The sequence below is a fragment of the Athene noctua genome, chromosome 1 (assembly GCF_965140245.1).
Source record: "Athene noctua chromosome 1, bAthNoc1.hap1.1, whole genome shotgun sequence".
Taxonomy (NCBI): domain Eukaryota; kingdom Metazoa; phylum Chordata; class Aves; order Strigiformes; family Strigidae; genus Athene; species Athene noctua.
The window spans coordinates 78,329,966-78,353,175 of record NC_134037.1 but is presented as its reverse complement, the minus strand read 5'-3'; the positions used below and the strand labels follow the sequence as shown (position 1 = coordinate 78,353,175).

At 35.3% G+C, this 23,210-nt stretch overlaps 1 protein-coding gene across 3 annotated transcripts in view; it reads right to left on the bottom strand.

Annotated features, from left to right (window-relative positions):
* Window positions 1-23,210, bottom strand: part of QKI (QKI, KH domain containing RNA binding) — a 167,451-nt gene that overhangs the window by 124,645 nt on the left and 19,596 nt on the right. For all 3 annotated transcript variants that reach the window (XR_012632865.1, XM_074896646.1, XM_074896647.1), the window contains exon 2: window positions 2,909-3,051. Coding sequence is in view for 2 of the 3 variants with exons in the window: in XM_074896646.1 (XP_074752747.1) it covers window positions 2,909-3,051 (143 nt within the window). In the remaining variant the exon portion in view is untranslated. The remainder of the gene's footprint in view (window positions 1-2,908; window positions 3,052-23,210) is intronic.

Sequence of the window (23,210 nt, the reverse complement as noted above, 5' to 3'; positions counted from 1 at the left end):
TCTTGCATCAACTATGATCTCAGAATAAAAATCAGAATAAAAATACTCAATATGCACTCATATAAAAACCTAAATTAAGAGTGTACAGGGTTTTTATATATTTATTGTAGCTCTGATTATTCTTTATATATTATTTCCTCTGTATATACTCAAAGGACAGTCAAACATTAATATCAAAATGATGCAGGCTATGAAAATTTACTCCCTGATCTTTTCTATATATATGTATGTACACTTATATATACATATAGAATACATAAGTTTGTTTAAACTTATGACAGACCATTATTTTTATGGCTCACAATTAATTTAGGAATCTGTGTAGAAAACGGCACTATACTACTATTCAGTATTTACTACAGTCAGCTAATCTATATGCTTAAAACTAAGTAAAAATATTTACCAGGAAAAAAGTTTATTAGAACACCATAAAATTTTTTTGTGGTGGTGTGGGGTTTTTTTTCCCCCTATATTTTAGTAATAAAACTATTACTAAGTCTACATCAGAAAATAGCTTCTGGTCACTCTTCTCTGAATAATCTTTAAGTTCATCCATCTTTATGTCCTGGTAAGGTATACAAGACTGTCGGTTGGAAAAGAATGCTGGCAACAAAGAATTAACTGGATTTATCTGACAAACTCACTCTGATAGTCTGCACAGCATGTCTGCCTGCATTGGATAACAATTAAATCAACTGCTAGATACGAGTAAGAAGTTTCACATAACACTGTGTGATTACAATGAAATTATCTTTACAGGCGAAAATAATCTTTACAAGTGAATTTTACAGGGTATTTTTAAAAGCAAGTTGGAATCACTATACTCGAGACCTTCTGAATGCTGTACTAGCTTGAATGCAAAGCAGGTTATTTCATTTCTAACTTGCAGAAAGATCTTAGAAAGGGCCTACATACAAGGGTTTTTTTTTTAATGTAGTGGTACATTCTAGTTGCTTAACCAATTACTGAGGCTGTACAGATCCCAAGTAGTTAGGAACAAATACAGAAAACATGCAGGCAGGGAGGAGCACATAGAGAACAGCTGGGCTTATCTCCATCATAAAGCTTCAACTGCCAAGTACCACCATAGTGGTAGAAGCTGTACATTTTCTAGCAAACATTTCACATCATCTCACAAGCATCAACTACCTTCTTATTCTAGGTCACATGTATACAAATCACAAGTCTCTCCAACTTCCGAATTTGTAAAAGTTTATTAAATTGGTGACCACTTCAAGGTCATTCTTCAGAAGACCCACAAAGAGCTAGCAGTAACTACAGAAATAATACACCCAAAGGTACACAAGTGCTCTGACAGAAACTAGACAAACTCTTTCCTCCTTATTTACACTACATTTGATAATTAACTAGCAGAAAAAAACTAAGCTACTACACCCTTGTTTTCTAGAAGAAAAGTTTAATAATAATTTTAGGAAATCCAACCTCTTTTTCTTCCTCCTAATCTCATGATCCTCATACAGCAAGCATCAAGTTCTGTAAAAACTACAACCAATAATCAAGACAATTCTTTGCAAGGGATGCATTGTCGAGTTATAAAACCAAGATTTCAACAACTAAGCTATGTTTCAAAAAGCAAATAAGGAATATAACACCAAGATATACACAAATAACTAAGTGCAAAGCTACTTACATTTCTTTATTAAATAACCGCATAGCACAGTTCGTCTCAAAAATCACTAATTCCAAGGAGTTTCAAAAGAATCACTGGTTTTGGTGTTGGGATATGTATTCACATACATACGTGTACATATATGTATATAAACATGCATATATTTAATTTAAAAGATAAATGGAAGGAAAGGGGAGAGAAATGTCCTTACTGCCAATGCAGATTATATGAACACTTTTTCCAGTACAGGTATTTTAACCCAAATGCATCAAAACAACTGTGTGAAAACTGAAAAGGGAGACACATTTGTCTAAATATTCAAAACAGAATAATGACTTGCACCTAATAGTCTTAGAGTATGGAACAATCAAGTTTTATTTAGAGACCTGTATGTTGTAAGCACCATTAAAATAAAGCTCAATTTAGAGAGCTTAATCTAATTAATGATATAAAGAAAAGCCACAGAAATGATGTGTTACTTCCATTTTTTCCTGTTCTATACTGTCTTCCACTTTATACCACTTCAATGTGCAAATGCCTCACTTTGACCCTGCACTTCTCCACTGCAACAGGACCTCTAAATTCTATTAGGGAGGAATAATACAATTTCTTATTTCATCAGTGATCAATGAAAACAGTTGGGGTAGATTTTGACAGGACTATTTTTCCATGACTTCTTTTAACAAACCATTCAGACCACAGAAGTTCTAAATAGTTCTTCTAGTTAAATAAACCACTCTCTCTCAAAAAGATACGTGTACAACAGAACAGAACACACAAGGGAGAACAAAATTGGCATGCAAGCAAGGAGCATTGCTTAAGGAAGGTAAAAAAAACCCCACAACCCCAAGATAAAGACACTTCTATAAGAATGTGACAAACGGTAATTAAGTACAGTCTCCAAAAGGTCTCTAAATGTCTCCAAATATTCTTCAACTGACTCTTAGAGACACAGTTAGAGGAAAAAACACTGTCCCAAGAACTACTTCCCTTATAAAACTCACTACACAGTGTCTTAGGAATGACAGTACTGAATGAACAAGATAATTCAGATTTTAGATCTACAGCTTTATAAGCCATATTAGTTTGGTATTTAACACAACCTTCTTCCACTCACACTACAAATCAAGCCACCAAGTGGAACATACACTGCTTCCCTAAGTAGTATCTTGTCAAAAGCAATTCAGAGTGATCCAAGGGTAGCATCACATGAAATTTACATTTAAAAACAACCACAAGGATCAAAAAATAATTTAGGGACTAAAAAGATATACTTACATCTGGATATTCTTTTACAGGCACATATAGTTTCTCTTGTAACTGTACAATAGGTCCCACAGCATCTGGTAATTCTGCACTTCTCTTCTCCGTACTACCATTTAATGTGTCGTTATACATGTCTTTCCGTACTCTGCTAATTTCTGTGGGGGGAAAAACGTATATTAGGTATTAAATACAGTAACAGGTTATAATCTAGCATGACAGTCTTCTCTTTCTAATCTTTATCAAATCTTAATGCCATTTTCTTCCTCTTTTTATGAGCATCATGGTAACTTTAAAGAAAAAAGTACTCTGGTATTGTTTAGTTCTTTGTGGCATGTTGGTAGTTTTTTTTAAATTGCAGCACCAATCTTAAATGTTTTCTTCATGTCTGTAAATTTGCTGCCTACTCATCCTGTTTATGGAGTTCAGCTATTGTTATGTGCAGCTCCTTAGCACACTTACAAGATTGTTCACATCATTTAAAAGGTGTATAAAACCAGCTCTTTTATATATTTGTTATAATAAAGCATCTAGAAAGCAAAAAAATTAGAAATCTGTACCTAACAAAAAATACAAAAATGCATCTCTACAGTACTATTTGCTAGCTATGAGATTAACTATAGCATTTGGAAATGAAATGGTACATCTTTCAGTACTGAGAAATCTGACAACTCAAGGACACAGCTACTGAGTGCCCGACATTACAACAAACTCATAAATATTGTTCTAACTACTCCCAGTGAGGTAATGAAAAAATTAAGTATAGTATCAGAGACCTGGGCAACCACTATATACACACCTAGAAGTCCTACAACTTCAGTGAAAAATAATGAAAAACTCCTCAACAGCACCAGGAAACAAGTGGACTTACAAGTACTGTTTCTACCAATTACACCTGCATTACCCACAACCTTAGGTACTTGCAAGATACAGTTGAGTAGTTACAAACAAGGTAATTAATGGATAATTTGATTCAAATCCAGGTTAGTTTCACTAAACTATAACAATCTTATAACGAAAAGACCTTTCTCTTATTTAACAGAAAAACCATATTTAACGAGAACCTATATTTCATTCTAGAACTCTTAAACTGGTATTTAAATTGGTGCTATAAGAATAAAAAACCCTCATTTCACAAGTTAGGGAATCCCTACTAGTATAAAGTTTCATCACTCAATGAGTTTATTTCAGTATCACTAAAGAATTACTTAAAATTAATGTATTAACCAGGTTCCAAACCAAAAACTAACATTTAAACAAGCGTTGTTCCCAAAGCATTAAGACTTATGATAGTGTAGGCTGTAAAGCAAAACCATATATCAATAATTCCAGTTTTAGAATTGTTACAACTGCTTTGGAATTAAAATGAAACTGAAAACAAAAATTTTATGTTTTCATCTGACCACAGGAAGCCACAGAAATGAGAAGTCACTTGAAACTCTCAGCAGCAGACAAGTGATTAATATAACCTCTGTTTCATAATCACCTCTTTTTTCTCCAGCAAATAATTTATAGCTGAGATTTCACCACTTGAAAAGTTAGGGGGGAGAGGGAGAGCATCAGAAAAGAATCTCTGAAAGGCAACAGACCGAATTTTCAATCAAGTTAGTCCAAATTAATTCTAACAAACTTACTCTGCATATTCAAGAACAAGTTGTTTCTCCACTGAAAACTGACATACTCAATCATATATACTATATAATGATTTGGTGGTTAACATCTGTTTAGAATGAAGAACACAAATTTTGTCATCATATAATCATAGCTCAAGGAAAAAATCCACAGCTGCTTCTGCACTGACAATCTTGGCAACAGGCACAAAATCCTTCGAACTACTAGCAGTATTTACACTGGCTTCAGTATATAAAGAAATTCTTTAGCACATCACTTTGAACAAATATTATTATCTTTTGGCACTCTTTGTTTCCTTTTCATTCTCTTCAGATTTTCCATTAACTTACACTACAGTGAAACAAGCTAGGCAGTCTGCCTGAGGTGTGAGTAGCAACATGGTCATTTTTATTCATATTTGGCAGCTACAGAGTAGTCTTACAGATAATTTCATTTTAAATTGTATCTTTCATTGTAGAATATAATCACTAACATTAGGTATCCTAGTTTTCACAGGAGAGAAAGAACATTTATTTTTATCTTTCCCTTGCAAATACTCATATGTCACATTCATGATGCTGTAGAGCCAAGCATTCAAAACACACACAGATAGCATACCATGACTTGAGGACTACCACTGAATTTCTGTCTTGTGTGAAACCTAAGCCATCTACCACACCTCAAACATCATACAGAACGAAGACACCTACCAACTAAGGATCTTCTACTCTACTACAGGACCATACACCTGGAATTTAGTTTTCTTTGCATATGTATGTTTTTTTAAGACATTGGTAACACTGACAAACATCAGGACAGGGATAGGCAGCTACATCAATACAGCATTATCATGGGCTGCTCAAGTCCTACTGTTTCTTTCTGCTTCTTGGCATTTTATCTTTTCTCTTGCCTTAGATACTTTCCCTAAGACCTCAGAATAAACATTCAGAAGGAATAGGTGAAATAACAAGCATGTATTCCCAGTTTCTCTTTTAACTGCTGGTCAGGTCTCTCAACTCCCTTTCAGTATAACACACTGTCTAGAAGCCTCTCTTTTCACTTATCTTGTATTTGGCAGAAGTGAAGGACTACTGCTAAAATTATAAAATAATGAGATCAAATCTCTAGTTCACCCGTTCTCTCTCACTTCTATCTATAGATAGAACACAACCTATCTTCCTCCCCAAACTGTTAACCCAGTCGACCACAAGCATTCTGCCAAATACACAACCCTTCAAGTTATTTAGCTACTTAATATGCACCCTGAGTTTTTCCAGATTCTGCTGAATCTTTTTATACATGTCCAAGATGTTTTTTTTCTTTTATGATCACCAGTTTTCTCAGATACCTGCCTCTTGTTTAATTACACCTTTTGTGTCTCAACTAGAGTCCGTACAACATATTAAATTTTAATAACGTAAACTTTCCTTTTACTGTCATCATTAAACCAATTTCAAGCTTCTACTGTCTTGACTTGCTACTCTCTTTAAGCAGTTACAGATATCTGCAGAACTATCTGCTACTGTATTTTCAGCACCTCCCTCAAGAGTTTATCAGAAGTGAAGTAATATTACAGAAAGCCTCACCAAGCAGCACATTAGAAAAGGTAAAAGCTCTAATCTCCTTTCACCTCTAGCAAGTATCAGTTTTATTCTGTTCCAAAATACTTAAAAATCTGAGGACAGTAGTACAAAAGTAGGAAGGTCACCTCTCCCAAGCACACATTTTTATTTTTTACCACTAAATCCACATATCAAAAATAAGAGAAACTCAACTAAACACCCTTTTATTTATATTCATTTCTTACACACTACCAAGCAGGTATCTGGTCCACCCTTCCCAAAAGCTTCTTTGGCATGTCTCTCATGAAATCACACTTTTGAAGTTCATTTGCAAGTCTTTAGCTACTCTACATTTATAATTCTTTACAAATTCTTCCACCATGGCATCTCACAGGAAAACAACTGATAAAATAAGGAAAGCTTCACTTTCAGAACAAACATCTAAGTACAGTTCTACCTCCATCTTAACACCAGTGGTTAATGACATTGTATAACACTTGGGATTTAAAAGAGAGTAAGGAGAGATACTAATTATAATTAATATTAAACTCAACATGATCTGGCAATGTGTGCCTGCCACCCAGAAAGCCAACTGCATCCTGGGCTGCATCAAGAGCAGTATGGCCAGCAGGTCGAGTGAGGTGATTCTCCCCTCCTGCTCTGCTCTCGTAAGACTCCACTTGGAGTTCTGTGTCCAGCTCTGGGGCTCCCAACATTAAGAAGGACATAGGCCTCCTCAAGTGGGTCCAGGAGGCCATGAAGATGATCAGGGGACTGGAGCACCTTCCCTGTGAAGACAGGCTGAGAGAGTTGGGGTTGTTCAGCCTGGAGAAGAGAAGGCTCCACAGAGACCTTACAGCAACCTTCCAGTACTTAAAGGGGGCTACAGGAAAGATGAGGAGGGACTCTGTATCAGGGAGTGTAGTGATAGGACGAGGCGTAACAGTTTTGAACTGGAAGAGGGCAGATTTAGATTAGATGTAAGGAAGAAATTCTTTACTGTGAGGGTGGTGAGGCACTGGAACAGGTTGCCCAGAAAGGCTGTCGATGTCCCCTCCCTGGCAGTGTTCAGGCCAGGCTGGACGGGGCTTTGAGCAACCTGGTCTAGTGGAAGATGTCCCTGCCCATGGCAGGGGGGTTGGAACTAGGGGATCTTTAAGGTTCCTTCCAACCCAAACCATTCTATGATTCTTTGATAATAGCAGACATGGCTCAAAAAACCCTGCAGCAGCTTCATCATAGCTCTAACACCTGTGAGCTCTGCAAATGCAGTAATAGGCCTCTCTCTGAAAAATATCTAAGTACCCAACTGTACTGTAAATAGAAGCAGAAACTCATATGAAGAATTTTTAAATTCGCATTATTCACCTTCAACGCCACTCTGGTCTGTTCATTTTAAGTAATAAGTTTAGCAGTAAATGACAAATTTGTCTTGCTCACAACAGGGCAGTGGAGGTACAGACTCAAAAAAAGACAAACTGTTTTCAATATATAATTATCTTGTTCTACCTTAACATGGCATGACATAGTCACCTATGGTGGCAGTGACATGCATTCTGGTCCAGGAGAACATTTGTCTTACTCTGTTCCTGAAAACTATGCAAGTAATGTAGTCTTTTGTTTCCTTCATTTACAGAGAGTATTTTTCAAACTCTCTTAACACCTTCCTAATATACCATCTGAAGCAGGACACAGTGTTTATACTGACTACATTGCCTACAGAGATGTACTTTTTTGATTTCTTCATGACACTTTAACAATAAAGTATTCATTCCTCTTCAGCACATTAAGAACTGTGTTCAGATGAATGTTTGTCATCACATTAAAAAACACCAAGAAGTTATTGCTTTTCAGCTGTCAATCATCATTCCCTTAGAGGAAGCAACACTGTGCACATGTGTTTAAGACTGTTGGATTGCAAAGTAAAATGGGTTTACATAAACCACTCAGCAAGCATATTCAAAGTAGGAAATGACTGAAAAGGTTCAAATTCTCAAAATCTCTCCTATCACTTCCAGAGTTGCAAACCACCCTCATACCAGTGCCCACAGCTTTAGAAATTCTCATCACGGAGGCTTCTAAATTACAAAACTTTAGCTTTTGAAAGAGTAGAAGACTTGGACACTGTTTTTAAACCAATGCATTCCTCATTGCACTTTAAACTAGAAGTAAGAATTTGAAAAAATGAAACAAAACTTCTATCAACAATTTTCTCCAATTTAGCTACAGCTGTTTAAACAGAGCTAAACTGTTATCACTCTCAGCCTACATTCCTTTCCTAAGTCTATCATGTTAAGTCATCAATGCACACAGAATTTAATTCCTTAAACTGATAAAATTACATAGTGTTTATCTGTCACAGAAAAACCACTTATCTATCATTCTTGATTTTTACAATACACAGCAAATAGGGGTGGAACAAACCAGTAGCCACAATCAGCAAGAGATTCAGAAAGAATCAAAACACTAATCATCTTATAACAGTCAGCATGCTTCCTTAAGAAAACAAAACACCACACAAAGATTCTCAATCACAAGCTAATGTCCATATTAAAAAATGTTATGAGCAAATTTTTTAAAATTAAAAACTTAAGAGGTACAGTGAGAAAGACAGTTATGGTCATATAGCTAAAAATCTGCACAGTACTTGGATCTCAGTGATGCACAGAATATTGTTTTAGTTTTCTACTTTCTCACAGAAATCACGTTATGCCCAAAATATAACTGACACCAAGTGTTTTTACAGTTAATTTTATATATTTTGACACGAAGAGTTCATTCCTACAATACCTTTGTTTTTTATATATTATGGCACTAGAAACAAGTGTGAATAATGCCTTCAGTATTTCCATGACAATTTTTTGTGAAAAGTGAAAAATTCTGATATCTATCAGAGACAACTTTAGTAAGTCCACTCAAACTCATGAGATCAGCATGCATTGCGCTGAGAGGGCCAGAGGGTAAAACGACTGATTCAAGTCCCTTCTCGTTCTTTACCACTAAAAAGTTTCATGGTTTGTGGTTGTTTGTTTTTTTTTTTTTTTTTTTTTTTTTTTTTTAATGTGAAATGCAACAAAATGTCTGCAAAAAGTTAATATTTTTATAAACTATTTTTACTGCACACAACTGCTAGTGTATCATCAATTCAGAAATTTAAGAGGTACTTTTAAGCAACAAAACATATTTTTTCCAATTCTTTTTCCATCAGATAAGTCCCCAAACTAGTAAACAAAGGTTACAAACTTTCTAACATATAATTATCACTTTGGAGGATCCAAATCTACTGAATATGGATCCAGGGTTTATCCAGGCAGACAATCCATTCCATGTTCCATTAAAGCAGTACCCATCAATTAGACAACTGCAACTAGGTATCAGTTCATTTTGTATAAAATACCATGTTTTCTTCAAACAGCATTCAATAATATTGTAAAAAAAGAACCTGAAAAACATAACTAAGAAGGGGGGGGGGGGGGGGGACGGACACACACACAAAAAAACACCAGAAAAAGTATAACTATTATATTCTGCTCTTATCAAAAAAATCTCTAAAGACAGGTGGATTATAACATCTCTTGAAAGCATTCTGGAGGCTATTACAGAGCATGTGCTCAAACTACAAGATGAGCAGCATGCTGATATTCACCCCCTGTCCAAAAAGAATCTTACTGATACAGCATGTACTAAATTTTATTTACAAGCATTATTATAAAAAATTTTAAAAATAAACAAAACAGTGACTTCACCCCATTCATGTATTGAACAGATCAGCACTTTCACTCAGAAGAAATGGAGGAGAATCTGTACATTCTGGACACCACCACTGAGAACACAGCGTACAAGTCATGCAGACTCAAGTGTCACACGCCCCCCCGGCCCCGAAAAGTGTTTGCATTTCAAATTTCAATTCCTCTTTTAATGCCTTGGAAAAACTCTAGTTGCTTTTCCTTTGTCTCTCTCTGAGGCCAGTCTAGCAGTACAGTTTTGATGATTAAACTGTCAGTCCACTGATAAGTGGGCAGCACTTTCAGCAATTTGTCAGCACTCTCGGTATCAAAATTCAGTCATTTCTTATTGCAAGACCAGCCTGCAAAACTCCTTCTGTTGTGGGCAGTTTAAGGTTTGCTTCAAACAGACTTCAAAACCCAATAGAGCACACTCATCTGTTCTCTTTGTATAAATGTCAACAGAAAGCTTTTAAGTGCTTCATTATTGGTGGAACATTGCAACTCGTGTTTTCTAATCTAGCAGCTTTAGTATGTTTGCTTGGCAAAGAAATACTTGTTTTTATTCATCACAATTTTAGCAGTCTTCACTGTTAACACCAGCACTGTTCGCTACTATTGCTGATGCAGCAGAAATAGCAACGCCAGCAGAAAACCAAGTCATTTTTAATATTGTGCCACATGGACTTGTACCCCGCATGCTTCATCAGTGTACAGACTGAAATGTTGGCAAGCACTTACTCTATCCACCCCCTACTATTAATCAGTGAAATGCCTGAGCATCAGGCAAACTATATTCCCATCATCTTTCTTTCAAAAACGAATAGAGAGTTAAAAGGAAAAAAAAAAAGACCAATATGATCAAGCATGAAAGCTGATAAAACAGACAGTCCACTTCTGACAAATTTTCATACTTCAGCAGTTTTGGTTTAGAGCATGACACGGAACTCTGACTTTTAAATTTCAAGTCATGCATTTGTTTCTACTTACTAAAATGTGCGTTTACGTTATTTAATACAATGATATGTCAGAATGGCCAGGACAGGTCTGATTAAAAGTCCATCAACCCTGCATTACATCTGACAGTGGCAATCTGCATTCACTTAAAAAAATAATACAAAGATTAAATACAGTGTCCTTGTTTTCTCGGTAAACTCAAAAAGCTGTACATTTCAAAGTAAGTTAAGTGTCTCCTCATATCTCAGTACTATGCTGCAAAAAAGCTAAAAATCTTTAACATGAAAGTCAGTTGAGAAGTTCCTCAGAGAATAGCTGAACAAGCCTGTCAGCTTGGTATCTTCAACTATATCAACTAGCAACTGACATACACTATCCATCCACATTCAAATGAGTATCTTTGTAAAACTGAAAGCTTCTTGATGTAATAAGCGAACAGACAGAAAACAGTACAACTAAACAAAGAGTCAATGAAAATTAAGTGTCTTAAAAGTCAACATTAAAAACCAGGAAATTGAATCCAGAATATTCATCTCTTTGTTAAGTCTTAGCATTACATCAGTCTTACACAACCACTCACATAAACTTAATTAACATGTACTGTTCTTGTTACAGAATTTCCTTACAACATGGGTTAGATTAACAGCCTCCAACTCTTCAAAATTTTTTTCCACTAGTAAAGTTCACCAGCACAGTATGACTGCTGAAGCAGATTTGGTCGCTCACATTCATAACCAGGTTTAACTATTATACCTTTAAAAATCTTCTACTCTAGCTTCCTTTAGCAGCAAGTTACCCCCAAATATTTAGTTACCAGTAGCACAGCTACACATATAGCAAGTTACTAAATTTATTTAAGATTTTTGGTTGGTTGGCTTTTTCCATACCGGCAGAGTGAATCAAATATTTGGCAGCTAATCATAATAATAAATGACTTTAATATCTTTGATGCAGGAGAATCAGCAGTAATACAATTCTGTACAAACTACTAACTGTGATCAGAAAAATTAAAGAAAGGAGCCATCCATTCTATGAGATTTAAACAACAACACTACTTGTTGCTATTTAAAAACATCAGCTTAACAATATCAGCTCAAACAGACAGAACTTCCATGGTTTTAGTTCCTCAGTTGTGTATTTCTCAAACAAAAATGTTTTATCTAGTTTTACCATCCATTTTGTAAATTGTCCTTTGTGAATAATGAAGATTGACTGGTCTGCAATGGACTTTTTCTACCCAGACACTATTCCATGATCCCTATGTTTAAATCCTTCATTAACAACAGAGTCAATTGCTGTCCAATTTCTACAGGTATCTTCAGCATATGAAATAAACTGTGTTTACGTTGAACAACTATGAAGTCATGTAATGGGAAGCTCTTCATCTAAAGCCAGAAGGACATTCTCTCAAAAAGTATACTTCAGAAAACAATAGCCTAATTCACATCAGAATCGCCTTTGTATCAGCAAAGAAATACCACACCCTGTGCTATCCTCCCAGTACGTGCAAGGAGTGCCTAAAAGTGAAAGGCAAGGTGCTATTTTACAACCCTTAAAACAAAACAAACTGATTTAAACAAATTCCTGGTTGAGATCCTCCAAAATAATGTTTTGAAGTTTAGTGGAGAATTAAAAATTCTAATGGAGTTATCTAAATTTCAGTTTTGTTTATTCTTGAAACTGAAAGGAAATCAAATAATGAAAACTACTAAAAAACAAACTACTTGAAAGAACTGAATAGCAGCACCATTAGATTCTTTCCTGCTTTCCAAGGGTGCATCTTAACAGTCACCATTTACAAAGAACAACATAAAGCACATTCAGGTTATTTTCTCAATCTTTTGGAAACCATCCACAACCATCCTCCAGAGTTAGCAATTACAAGAAAACATTCCATTTGTTAATGCATTCTTTGTCTTTTGTACAAAAAGAGTAAAGGCCTTTTTTTTTTACTTCAATGATCACCCCAAAATAATTAACTATTCACTAACACAATAATGTCATGGGAGTCTTCTCCCTGTTCTACTGTTTTAAGGCCAAAGTAAATCTCCCACATCTTCAACATACAAAGGAAATCTGAGGGAACAAAAAACTTTGTCGCTAAAGTGTTTCAGGAACTGTTGCAAAGTGAAGATGTATATTCTATGCTCTCTCAATTTTTCACATAGCTCTCTATCAGTCTTTTCCTTGTCATAAACCTGAATCTTCTATGGTATATGCGCACAGTGATAACCTGATATATTAAAAAAGCTAGCCATCTAGACCATACATACATAGTGAGTTAGAGGAAAAAGAAGTCAACATTAGCTGATTAGTCATAAAGAATTAACATTATGCATTTTTAACTTAAAAAAATACACTATACTGCTACTGAGATGCTGATGAAGATACTTTATAATCAGAAAAAAACTGGATTTTGGCACTAACTTTTTGTGCCTGTGACATCTAAAAAAACTGTGATCACTGGTTATCAACCAAGGAATTTACCTAATACTGCAAGGTATGAAACACCAAAAAACTGAGAAAGCAAATATATATAATCATAAGCAAATCGTTTAGTTATAAAGTGAATATCTCTAATGCTAACCTGCTAGCATATCAAAATAAAGCTATTCCAATATTTGTAAAATCAGTATCTCTACATATACAAAGTACTATTTCATAAGAGGCTGACCTGACAGCTTTCACCACTTCAACTGGAATCTAACTCACTTGAAAAGGACTAGTTCCTCTCATTCCCAACTGATCTTTTTTAAACCAACCATATACAACAGTAATACAGTCCCATTTTTAAACACACGGCCCTACTCTGGTTCTGTCAGGATTTTATTCACAAGACTGTAAGAAAGTAACAAGTTTTGGTTGACAAGCACCAACACTGACATTGATAAGTTAGTCATCTACCACATTAAATACATTAACTATGTTAACTAAATACATTAACTGCTCCGATATTAAATACATTATCAAGATGCACCATGCAACTTCAAACTAATTTTTAAGTATTGGAAGACTCCCAGAGTTGGGCAGTACATAAACAAAATTTCTACTTAATCACAATCTCTACATAACACAAAAGGAACACTGTAACTTAAGAAATACAATAACACAGTTGACCAAACTACAGCCCTAAAATAAGTATTACCCATCTGTGTTAAGAGATTATACATCTCCAACATATATTTTAGCTTATATTTATTAAATTACAAAGCTTAATTAGCACAGGCATCAATACTTAATATAGCAGTAGTCAAATATTCCTGCATGTGGTAAACTGACAGATTTATCCATTACATTACTGATGAACCAAAGTTGGTTTAGATTTGGCCTTCATAAGTCAAGAAGATTTCAAAGGAGATGGCCATCAAATCAAGTTATAATCTTTAAACAAACAGAAGAACAACAGATTTTATTTAAGCTTAGATTTCAAAACAGGTGACTTTGATGAAGCAATGGAACTTGTTAGCAAAATCTTCTCAACAGAGAGGTCAAAGATCAATGTTGGAAAGAGAAAATCTGGAAACTGGGGTTGGAACTATGATAACCAAACATGTACTCATGCAGAAAAAGGCTCCAAAACTTAGTTCAAGAATAAATGTTAGAGACACATTAGTCCATTGGTACTACTATGCCAAATTTCAGAACTATTGAAAAACTTAAAATACTGGAGTTAAAGTCTGTAAAGCATGCTCCAAGTTTACCCAAGTTAGACTCTGCTAGGCTAACATAATAACTACGATAGTGCTTAAGAAAACAGAGCTGTGCTAAATTGAGTTTCCCATGCAACACTCCACATGGAATTGAACTAAAAAGAAATGATGATTCCTAGATTCTTCAAGGTATAGGCTTAAACAAAGGGACAACTGTGATAAAAGTAGAACTGATTAAAAGGAGGTTGACCAAAGGTGATGGAAAAACCTCATAAAGGGTTAATCTCTGAAGAATTAAGTTAGTGAAAGTGGAATCTCACTGTGAATTGTTAATGTTGCACAACTAGGAGGTTCCTTCCCCCCACTCCACCACCCCCAAAGAATGTTCTGTTTGACAGGATGCAAAACCCTTTATCAGTCACACACCGATCAAGAGGGACCAAACAGTGACAAGAGTGGAAGAGCAAGTATCTTAACCGATGTAGCTCCGTATGATATTTTCAGTAAAGAATGGAAGAATTGCATGAACAACTCTGTTAAAATGCTGTAAATTTAGGTCATCCTCATTCCGAAAAAAATACTGAAAATATGAAAGGATATTTCGATCATGTAAAAATGGACATCCACTCACAGGAAGAGATGAAGAGGTTGACTTGAAAAAAATAAAACCCAAGAAATCCCAAGAGAGATTTGTTCATTATCAAGACACTGACAACTGCCACCAGAATAAGAGTTTAAAAAGCAAAATGCACTGTAAAATTAAACAGATTTTAACTGGCCAAAAGTAACTGTTATCAGTTAAAAAGAAAAATTCTGAATTTGAGACACATGGTTTTGGAAGGACCCACCATAGTGAATTATTATTTTGGGGGGGGGGGGGGGGGGGGAAATTAAAACATGATCTGTTTTCAGATAACATATATGATACATAGCTGGGGATAGGAATTCCTTATGAAAACAGCCTTCAAATTACCACAGATTAGACAGGCACACACCAAGAAAGAAATAATTCTGTATGCCAATGGTTTATCAAACTGCTGTATGACCCACACTTATCATAAGTACAGCAAGGTTAAGGGTTTTTTTTTCAAGCGCCAGTGTTAAAAAGAACCCATTAAGAACACTAGATATGCTAATAAATTCACTTTTACCTTACTGCAAAATATAAATTATTATACAAGCACAATCAGTGACAGAAATTTCTATATGAGAAATAAAAGTAAAAAATTTTAGTAATATCATTTAATACATTAACCAAGGTGTTGAAAGGACAAAAAAATGCTTGTATTTATGCTAGGTAGTACATACAGAAATAGCACTACTTAAAAACTGTCACTGTCCCTCTATTACAACTGTTAAACTTTAATTTCACATTGAAGTGATTAAGATAACCAGTCAGCTTTGAAAAGCTGCTCCTTTTTCATCAACCTAAAGGAAAATAAACCCCAAACAACAGTGTGCTTGAGTTCACTGCAAACACATACACCTGAATAATCTTCCTAAAAGATAAACATACCTATGTAAACATGGTTCTGCAGGGAACTGAAACCTGTCAACAAACTAAATCTTACATGACTGAGGCCTCACTTCAAGGTTAAAAAAATGGTCTGTTTGTAATTGTCATTTTTACTAAACCCGAGTATTTTTCCAGACTTGAATGTAAGTTAAGCTGAAGAGACATATTAGGATACTAATCTTACTGTTATCCATCCTTTTGTACCATGCATTAGTTCAGCCATCTGACTCGACACATTACCAGCAGGCAGGAAATCAGCAAGGCAACTAACTTTTTCTAAACATGCACAGCCAGCAAAACTTTAATGAAGAGAATCAACTACCAGTAAAGCATCAACCTCTGATAAAGTGAGAACAAGAACATTGCTACTTAGGTTTCTTTTACTGCAATGAAAGGTGCTAGCTATTATTTGTCCTATTCTATTGTTATTCCACAGAGTGAAAGGAATGATCAATCTGACTTGCATTTGGGTATGTTAAAATACACTTCTTCCATCTTTCAAAGTTTCATTTCCTTCAAGAAAAAGTAAAGTTCCTCAACTACAAAAAAATCCATTAAGACTATTTTTACACCATGACAAAATCCCATTGACTATCAGAAGTACAGGTAGATTCACAATCTTTTTGCTCTTCTATATGATAAACAGATACTCACTTTTAAAAAACTACACTGTTATCTGCTCTATTAGGTGGATTCTTACTTCAATAAACACAGAACCACACTCGGTCCCTTCAACCATAACGGAGCTATCACTAAGAATAATAAGACTGTAGATGGCCTGCCTACTCTGTAAACAGTAGCAAATATTTGGTTAGCGATACTACTCTTACCTCTATAAATAATCAGAATAAAATAGACTAGGCTGGGCCTTCTGATCATCATCCTTTTCCATTTTACACACAATACTTGATTTCATGTAACATCAAGCCCCCACTAGGCAGATCTGCCTTGACAGGTGAGGTAACCATAGTCAAAACTGCCCTCAGAGTATTTTGGTGAGTTCAAGTCAAAACTACCTCGAAGTCATCTTTGTAAGCGTACATCACTTTAAAAGTATATCAAAGGTAACTTATGCACTTTGCCACAAGATCCCAAGTGGCATGGTAATGTAGGCTGTCACAACAGTAATCAACTAAAACCTAATAAAACAAAACCACAGACTTTACTCAAAAAACATCAATGTACTTTCTTCAGGAACATGAAGAGATTAGTATTTTTTCATAAATTTCTTTTAGAGTTGAACAATGTAACTATCCTGGGAACTATGACAGTATTCTCAGACCCTTGATTTCAAAATACATACCAAAAATGACATTATTAGTTGAAATAGTTATTCAGATTTCTAATCCACAACTATTATTACTAATCAGTAACAATAACTACTACTACTACCAGACATTTAGGCCCTGCCTTGAGACAACACATCAATGAGGTACCATCTTCAAGAATAAGCACAATGCATCTTTTCATGTAAATAAATATACACTGTCTATCTATACCTTATTACATCTTTAAGTCAATATTCTCTTGTTCAACACCAAGAGGTATTTTCTAAAAACTCTGATGGAATTGCACTTTTCAGGGAAGTAGACCTTCATGAACAATCTCCTGAAACACCATAAAGAAATCAATGAAAGTGCTTGCAAATGGGATTTGTTTTCCCCCCTATAATACTCAAAACAATTGATTCTAGAACCCGTATCTTGAGGTGGAGTATTTGTTAAAACACTCGCTGAATGTAATTAAATTGAAAACTGAATATACTTATAGCATGCCTTGGTGTACCTTACCAAAAAAGCCAATATAACTTTATAATGCACCTGAGGGCACAAAAGTCTTGTTTAATAAGCATTCAGGCCCTTTATGAAATAAATCTTCTCTACATAGATGATTGGGGTTGGGGGTGGATTTTTCTTTGTTTTTACAAGAAGTTTACTTTGAGATAGCAAAATCCAGCAAAATATGCATACACAGACAAAGCCACAGATGTGTTAAGCAATGTATTTAAGATAATTGCCAGATTCTCAGATAATTGTGACTATTATTCATGAAGCAGAAGTATGATCATGTTTTCCTTTTCCTTACTTATCACTTGTTTCCTTAATAAGCTCATCATTATTCTACAAGTCACCCGTGATAGTCACGCAAATCCAGGAGCAAGATGGTAGGATACTGAACTGTCAGAGACAGGTCTGGTCTTTACTGCTTTGCCAAAAAAAAGAAAATTAAAAAATTAAAAATCACTCAGAAAACCGCTGCCTGAGATTCCCCAGTATCAGAAACATCACTCTTCTGTGAGGAAAAAAAAGCATGCCTGAAAGTCCCCATCTGTGTACATCTTACGGATCAGTTTTGCTGCCACAAAACAACTGCACTCATATCTGGCAACTTGCTAAATTCAACCAGTCAGCTATGCTAGCATTTCTACGTTCAAAGACTACTGCCACATGAAATAAGGTTTTAACTGACAGCAAAAAAAAGATACTGTCCAGCAGCAGAGGAGAAATGAGAAAATTTGCCTCTGGGTTTCACAGACATTTCCTGACAGCAAAGACATGGCAAGACTCCCAAAACTTCGGGTATACTCCAGGTTCTGGAAAGCAGTTTCCTTCACCAGACATATGCTTTTGCCCATTTTCCTCATCCCAAACCCTCTCCTACTCACAAACTCTTTTCTCCAGAGTCAAGTCCCATTTTTTACCTATGGAAGATATGATTCTTCAGTTCTTCGATCAGTTCTAGATCTCACCTAACGTTCCCTTGCACCTCCAAACAGTTCACAAACCATGAAGGATGGCTACATCACCTGACTTTTTTGTCCAAACACACCATCTTCCTGACTCTTCTTAAAAAAAAAAAAAAAAAAAAAAAAATCCATAAAATTCCCTTCTTAAAAGCTGAAATTTCAGAAGACAGCAAAGTAATTACTCACAACACAGGGATGCAAGTTCCTTCTCTCAAGTCCATTGCCCAGACCCACAGAAACAGATAGCTGCAATTACATGGCCATCTCAGGTTGGAGTAAAATATCTATCAACTATAAGATAGCTCAATATAAGAAATTGGATGGAGGTACAGCACATACTCAGCAGGACAGTCTTTTTGGACATTTAAGTGCTCAAATGCAAACGTGCATTTTGTCTCATTTGAATCTAGGTAGACTGCTAGACAAAATGATAAAAGCACTTGTTTTAGCAACCTCTCAGTGCAAATTTTTTAAATGTATTTTTTGTTTTCAAATACTAAGACTTTTTTGCCCATGTTCATTCTTGAAGACTTTTTCACCGTTTTAATTGAAGCTTTCAGTACAGTTCAGCCTAAACCACACACCTGTCATGAGAAGTTTTAGGCAACTCTGTAGAGTTACATACAACAGGTAATTTAGCAGAACATATAATGCAACCTTAATCAAGAGTTTTATCAGAGCTACTTTAAAGATGTATGACAACACAGCACATTCTGGAGGTCCTATATGCAGCTTTACATTACATAATTCATATATTTCTTCAGAAACACGCTCATATTCTGGATGACTGAAATAGAACTTCAGTTTATGCACCAAAAATACTATGATTACTGGTATCATATTAACAGTATATTTCTTTTCAGTGTGGTAATGTTCGGTAGCAGATACTACAGTGAAAGATAACATTACATTTGCTAGCCTGTCCATAAAATCACTATCTGAATGTTGTTTCATGATTTATCTTATACATCGTAAGGAAGCACACACCCTACCCCCCCAAAAAACTACAACACACCTACACACAAACAAGCCGCCCCACCCTCACACACACACAAAAAACACCAGCACCACCATGCTAAGATTTATTTCAACTTTAAGTAAAAGGTATCAAAATGGAACAAAGATGACGTCTCAACTATGCAGCAGTTTATACTACTGCTTTCAACATTAATTATCCAGAACTATATTCTGCCCGAGCAGATGAACCATTGCTCATTAAATCACAGCCATGCACAACTACTAATGGCGTATAGCTGAGGCTACATTACCAGAAGCAAAATAAAATTTTAACACCTACTATGTGGAATGGGAGTAGGAAAGTTTCATCATCTTCCTCCATTTAACATTCAAGACTTGGTTTTATAAGCTCCGAGTACAAAAGCAGCCAAAACCTGAAATAGCCTTTCAGGCTTATGTTTTCTTGTAGTCTCTGTCTCTTTCTCTCTAACTCTTCTCTTTCACCCACCTGTTCCCACATACTGGCTGCAGGGAGAAGCAATTGTCTTTTGAAATAATCTTTGAAGGATAAAGAAAAAAAACATAGGCAAATAGTCAATCTCCTCCTGCCACTGGACCTGCAGAGCATCTAGTAAGAGCTTGACAGCTTTCAATTACATTGTGCTGTGGAAAAAAAAAAACAAAAAACAAACAACACAGAAACAACCACCAAACAAACAGAAAAACCCCACAGAACAGAAGAGTGTAGAAGAGCTTTTTTGGGTCCTCTATCACTGACACTTTAAAAAAACTTGTTTCAATGTGATTTTCTTACAGAAAATGGAACCAGACTATCACACCATAAAGTGTTCTTAAAAGTACCAACAAGCATTCTAAGTAGAGTTTATAACACTCCATACAGTGTAGCAAGGAACTAGAAACACAATGAGTAACACCAGATGTAATTACTATTCAAAACAGCCTGGATACATGCTGAACACATTTCAGCTTGCCAGGACAAGATTACATGAGTAATTTCTATTAAGTTTTCCTCATTAATATGATGAGTATTGAAAAGATCTTGGTTGGTATATTTCTTCAGCTTTGAAAGGCAGCAGCATTTCTGGTATCAACTGTAGTGTTCCCCTCTCAAAAAAAAAAAAAAAAAAAGAAAAAAATCATAAAAATTAACAGTAACTGCAAATTGCAGTTCAAACAGGGACATAAATACTGGGGGCTTTGCACTCTATTTAGGTAAGTGGCTGCCATGATCCCCCAACTTCTCAAGGAGTAAATTTAAAAAAACAGAAACACCAAACACCACCACATAATATTTTGGGGGAATCATCTCTGTCACCAGCAACATTTCCCCTTCAGATCAGGTAATGAAATTGAAGTGAAGCATGAAGATATTAGTGATTGCATGATGAAGGAGGAAAAGCAATTTATTTAGATATCTGCACATGTTTTCAGACCTTCCAATACTGGGAGGAGATCATAAATTAAAGTTTTTAGTTGGTATTGATATGAAAGCACATTCTGCAACAAGATTAAAAGAGACCCATGTATTTAAGCAACCTACTTCTCATATTTACTCAGACTGCCAATTTGTTTCGAGACTGTGAATCACATAACTTGCATTGGAGAAACTTACTAAAATTTACTTTGTTTCTGGATTTCAGTAAACTGAGTTTTGCCCACTTAGAGAAATAGCAGCAATCAGTAAAACTGGGAAGTAAACTCAGTTTCCCATTTCCTTCCATTCTTGCAAGAAAAATAATCAAAAGGCAAGTCTAATTTCATACCCCCACTCCAATGCTTTAGTTTTAAGCAAACAGTACTAAAAAATGTTCTCTTTCATAAATCGCCTGGTCCTAAAACAATTTTCACATCTGGTTAAGAAAGGTAAGAAGTTTAAGGTGGGTTAGGGGGGAGGTGGTTTTGGTTTTAAAAACATCTCAATTAAATACTAACAACAACAAAAACGAAAGTAAAATTGGACACGCGAGGTTTTCATGAAGATTTCTCAAAATACGTTAATTGTCAATTTAACAGATTATGGTCCACAAAAGTCTGATCTGATGCACAGATCAATTCCTAAACTCGGGAATGACTAGATGCCCTACTTAAAAGTCTTCCTTATCAACAAATGCCAAGGTTAAGTATTTAGGGACAAACTGAAAATAAGAGCTTTAAAAATTCAGTCAACAAAGCAAAACAAGATAAACTATGAATGGCGAGGTTGCAGTAAACAATACTTATGAAAGCTATGAAATGTTAGAGTAGATTGAGACTCTTCAGGAGGAGGGGAATATAAAATGTAGCCGATTAAATCCAATGCTACATGAAAAGTAAATTGCATGAAAAAAAATTATGTGCTCACTTATACATTATACTAACATTCAACAGTAGGAATTCAGAAAAAAGTCCACACCATTCTAAGTAGCATTACAAAGACTTCTTTTTTAAAAAAATAATTTTGGGAACCCTAAAGAAACATAATGGAAAATAATAGAGCATGCTGAAAATAGAAGTGGTTACCATTACGGAGTAAGTGAGCAGGCACAGAACACGTGAAGTTTAAATTAAGACACCTGGTGTCTTCACTGTAGTTTATATTGTAACATCACATCATCAAGACTTTTTGTAAAGGGCACTGTACAGAGAATCTCTTGTTTTACCTCAAGAAAAAGCTCTTTCTGAAAGCTTATAATATAGGTATCAGTATGGCAAGTACAAAAATGAGATGAACATAGTCAGCGCAATGCATGTGGTTACAAGGAGAGACCTAAAAGAAAAAAACAGTTTACACAAAAGATAAAGAAGACGAGATAGGATGAATGGCATAAAGAAAGTAGACGAAGTCAATTTTCTGTGTTGAAATGCAAGGTGAAGATCACAGTGGACGAAACAAAGGCAGCAAAAGGAAAGCCATTTTGGTAACATACACACAAAACTGCCAAACTGCGAACATGACTTATGCAGTTACAGTGCATAAACACCAGTGTAACCCATGTTATTAGAAACAGACCATACAAACTCATAAGTGCACCCCACACACAGAGAAATAGTGACAAGAAGTTAGAATATCCTCCCTCTCTTTCCTTGATGGGCATTTGCTCTGCATTCATATGTGCAATACAAACAAAAGCCAGTATGAAAAAATTAACTTGAAAAATCGATCTACACCACAGTGCTCAAAGAAAATGGATCTTAATCATAAATTGTTCTGAGTAAAATGTTTCTCCTGGCCATTTTGTTACACCTTACCACTAGTTGTAACAGGAGTTGTAACTCCTTTTTAAGAGGCTATGACATTCTTTGTGTTTTTCTTAGATTTTAATGCCTGTTTGGTTTTAATCTGAAACTAGGAAAGATGAATGGCAACAAAAAAAGCTTATGTCTACAGAGACATTTCATCAAGAGGAAGAAAGAACAGTGAGAATAAGGCTAATCTTAACCAAATGGAAGATCCAAAGAACTATCACAGTGAGCGGTATCAAATTATTCCTGCTCTCCTTTACAGAAGCAAAACTTACATAGTTAAAAAGGCAGCACACCACTGATCCCAGAAAAGAACTACAGATCTTGAGAAAACTGTAAAAAATAGAGAA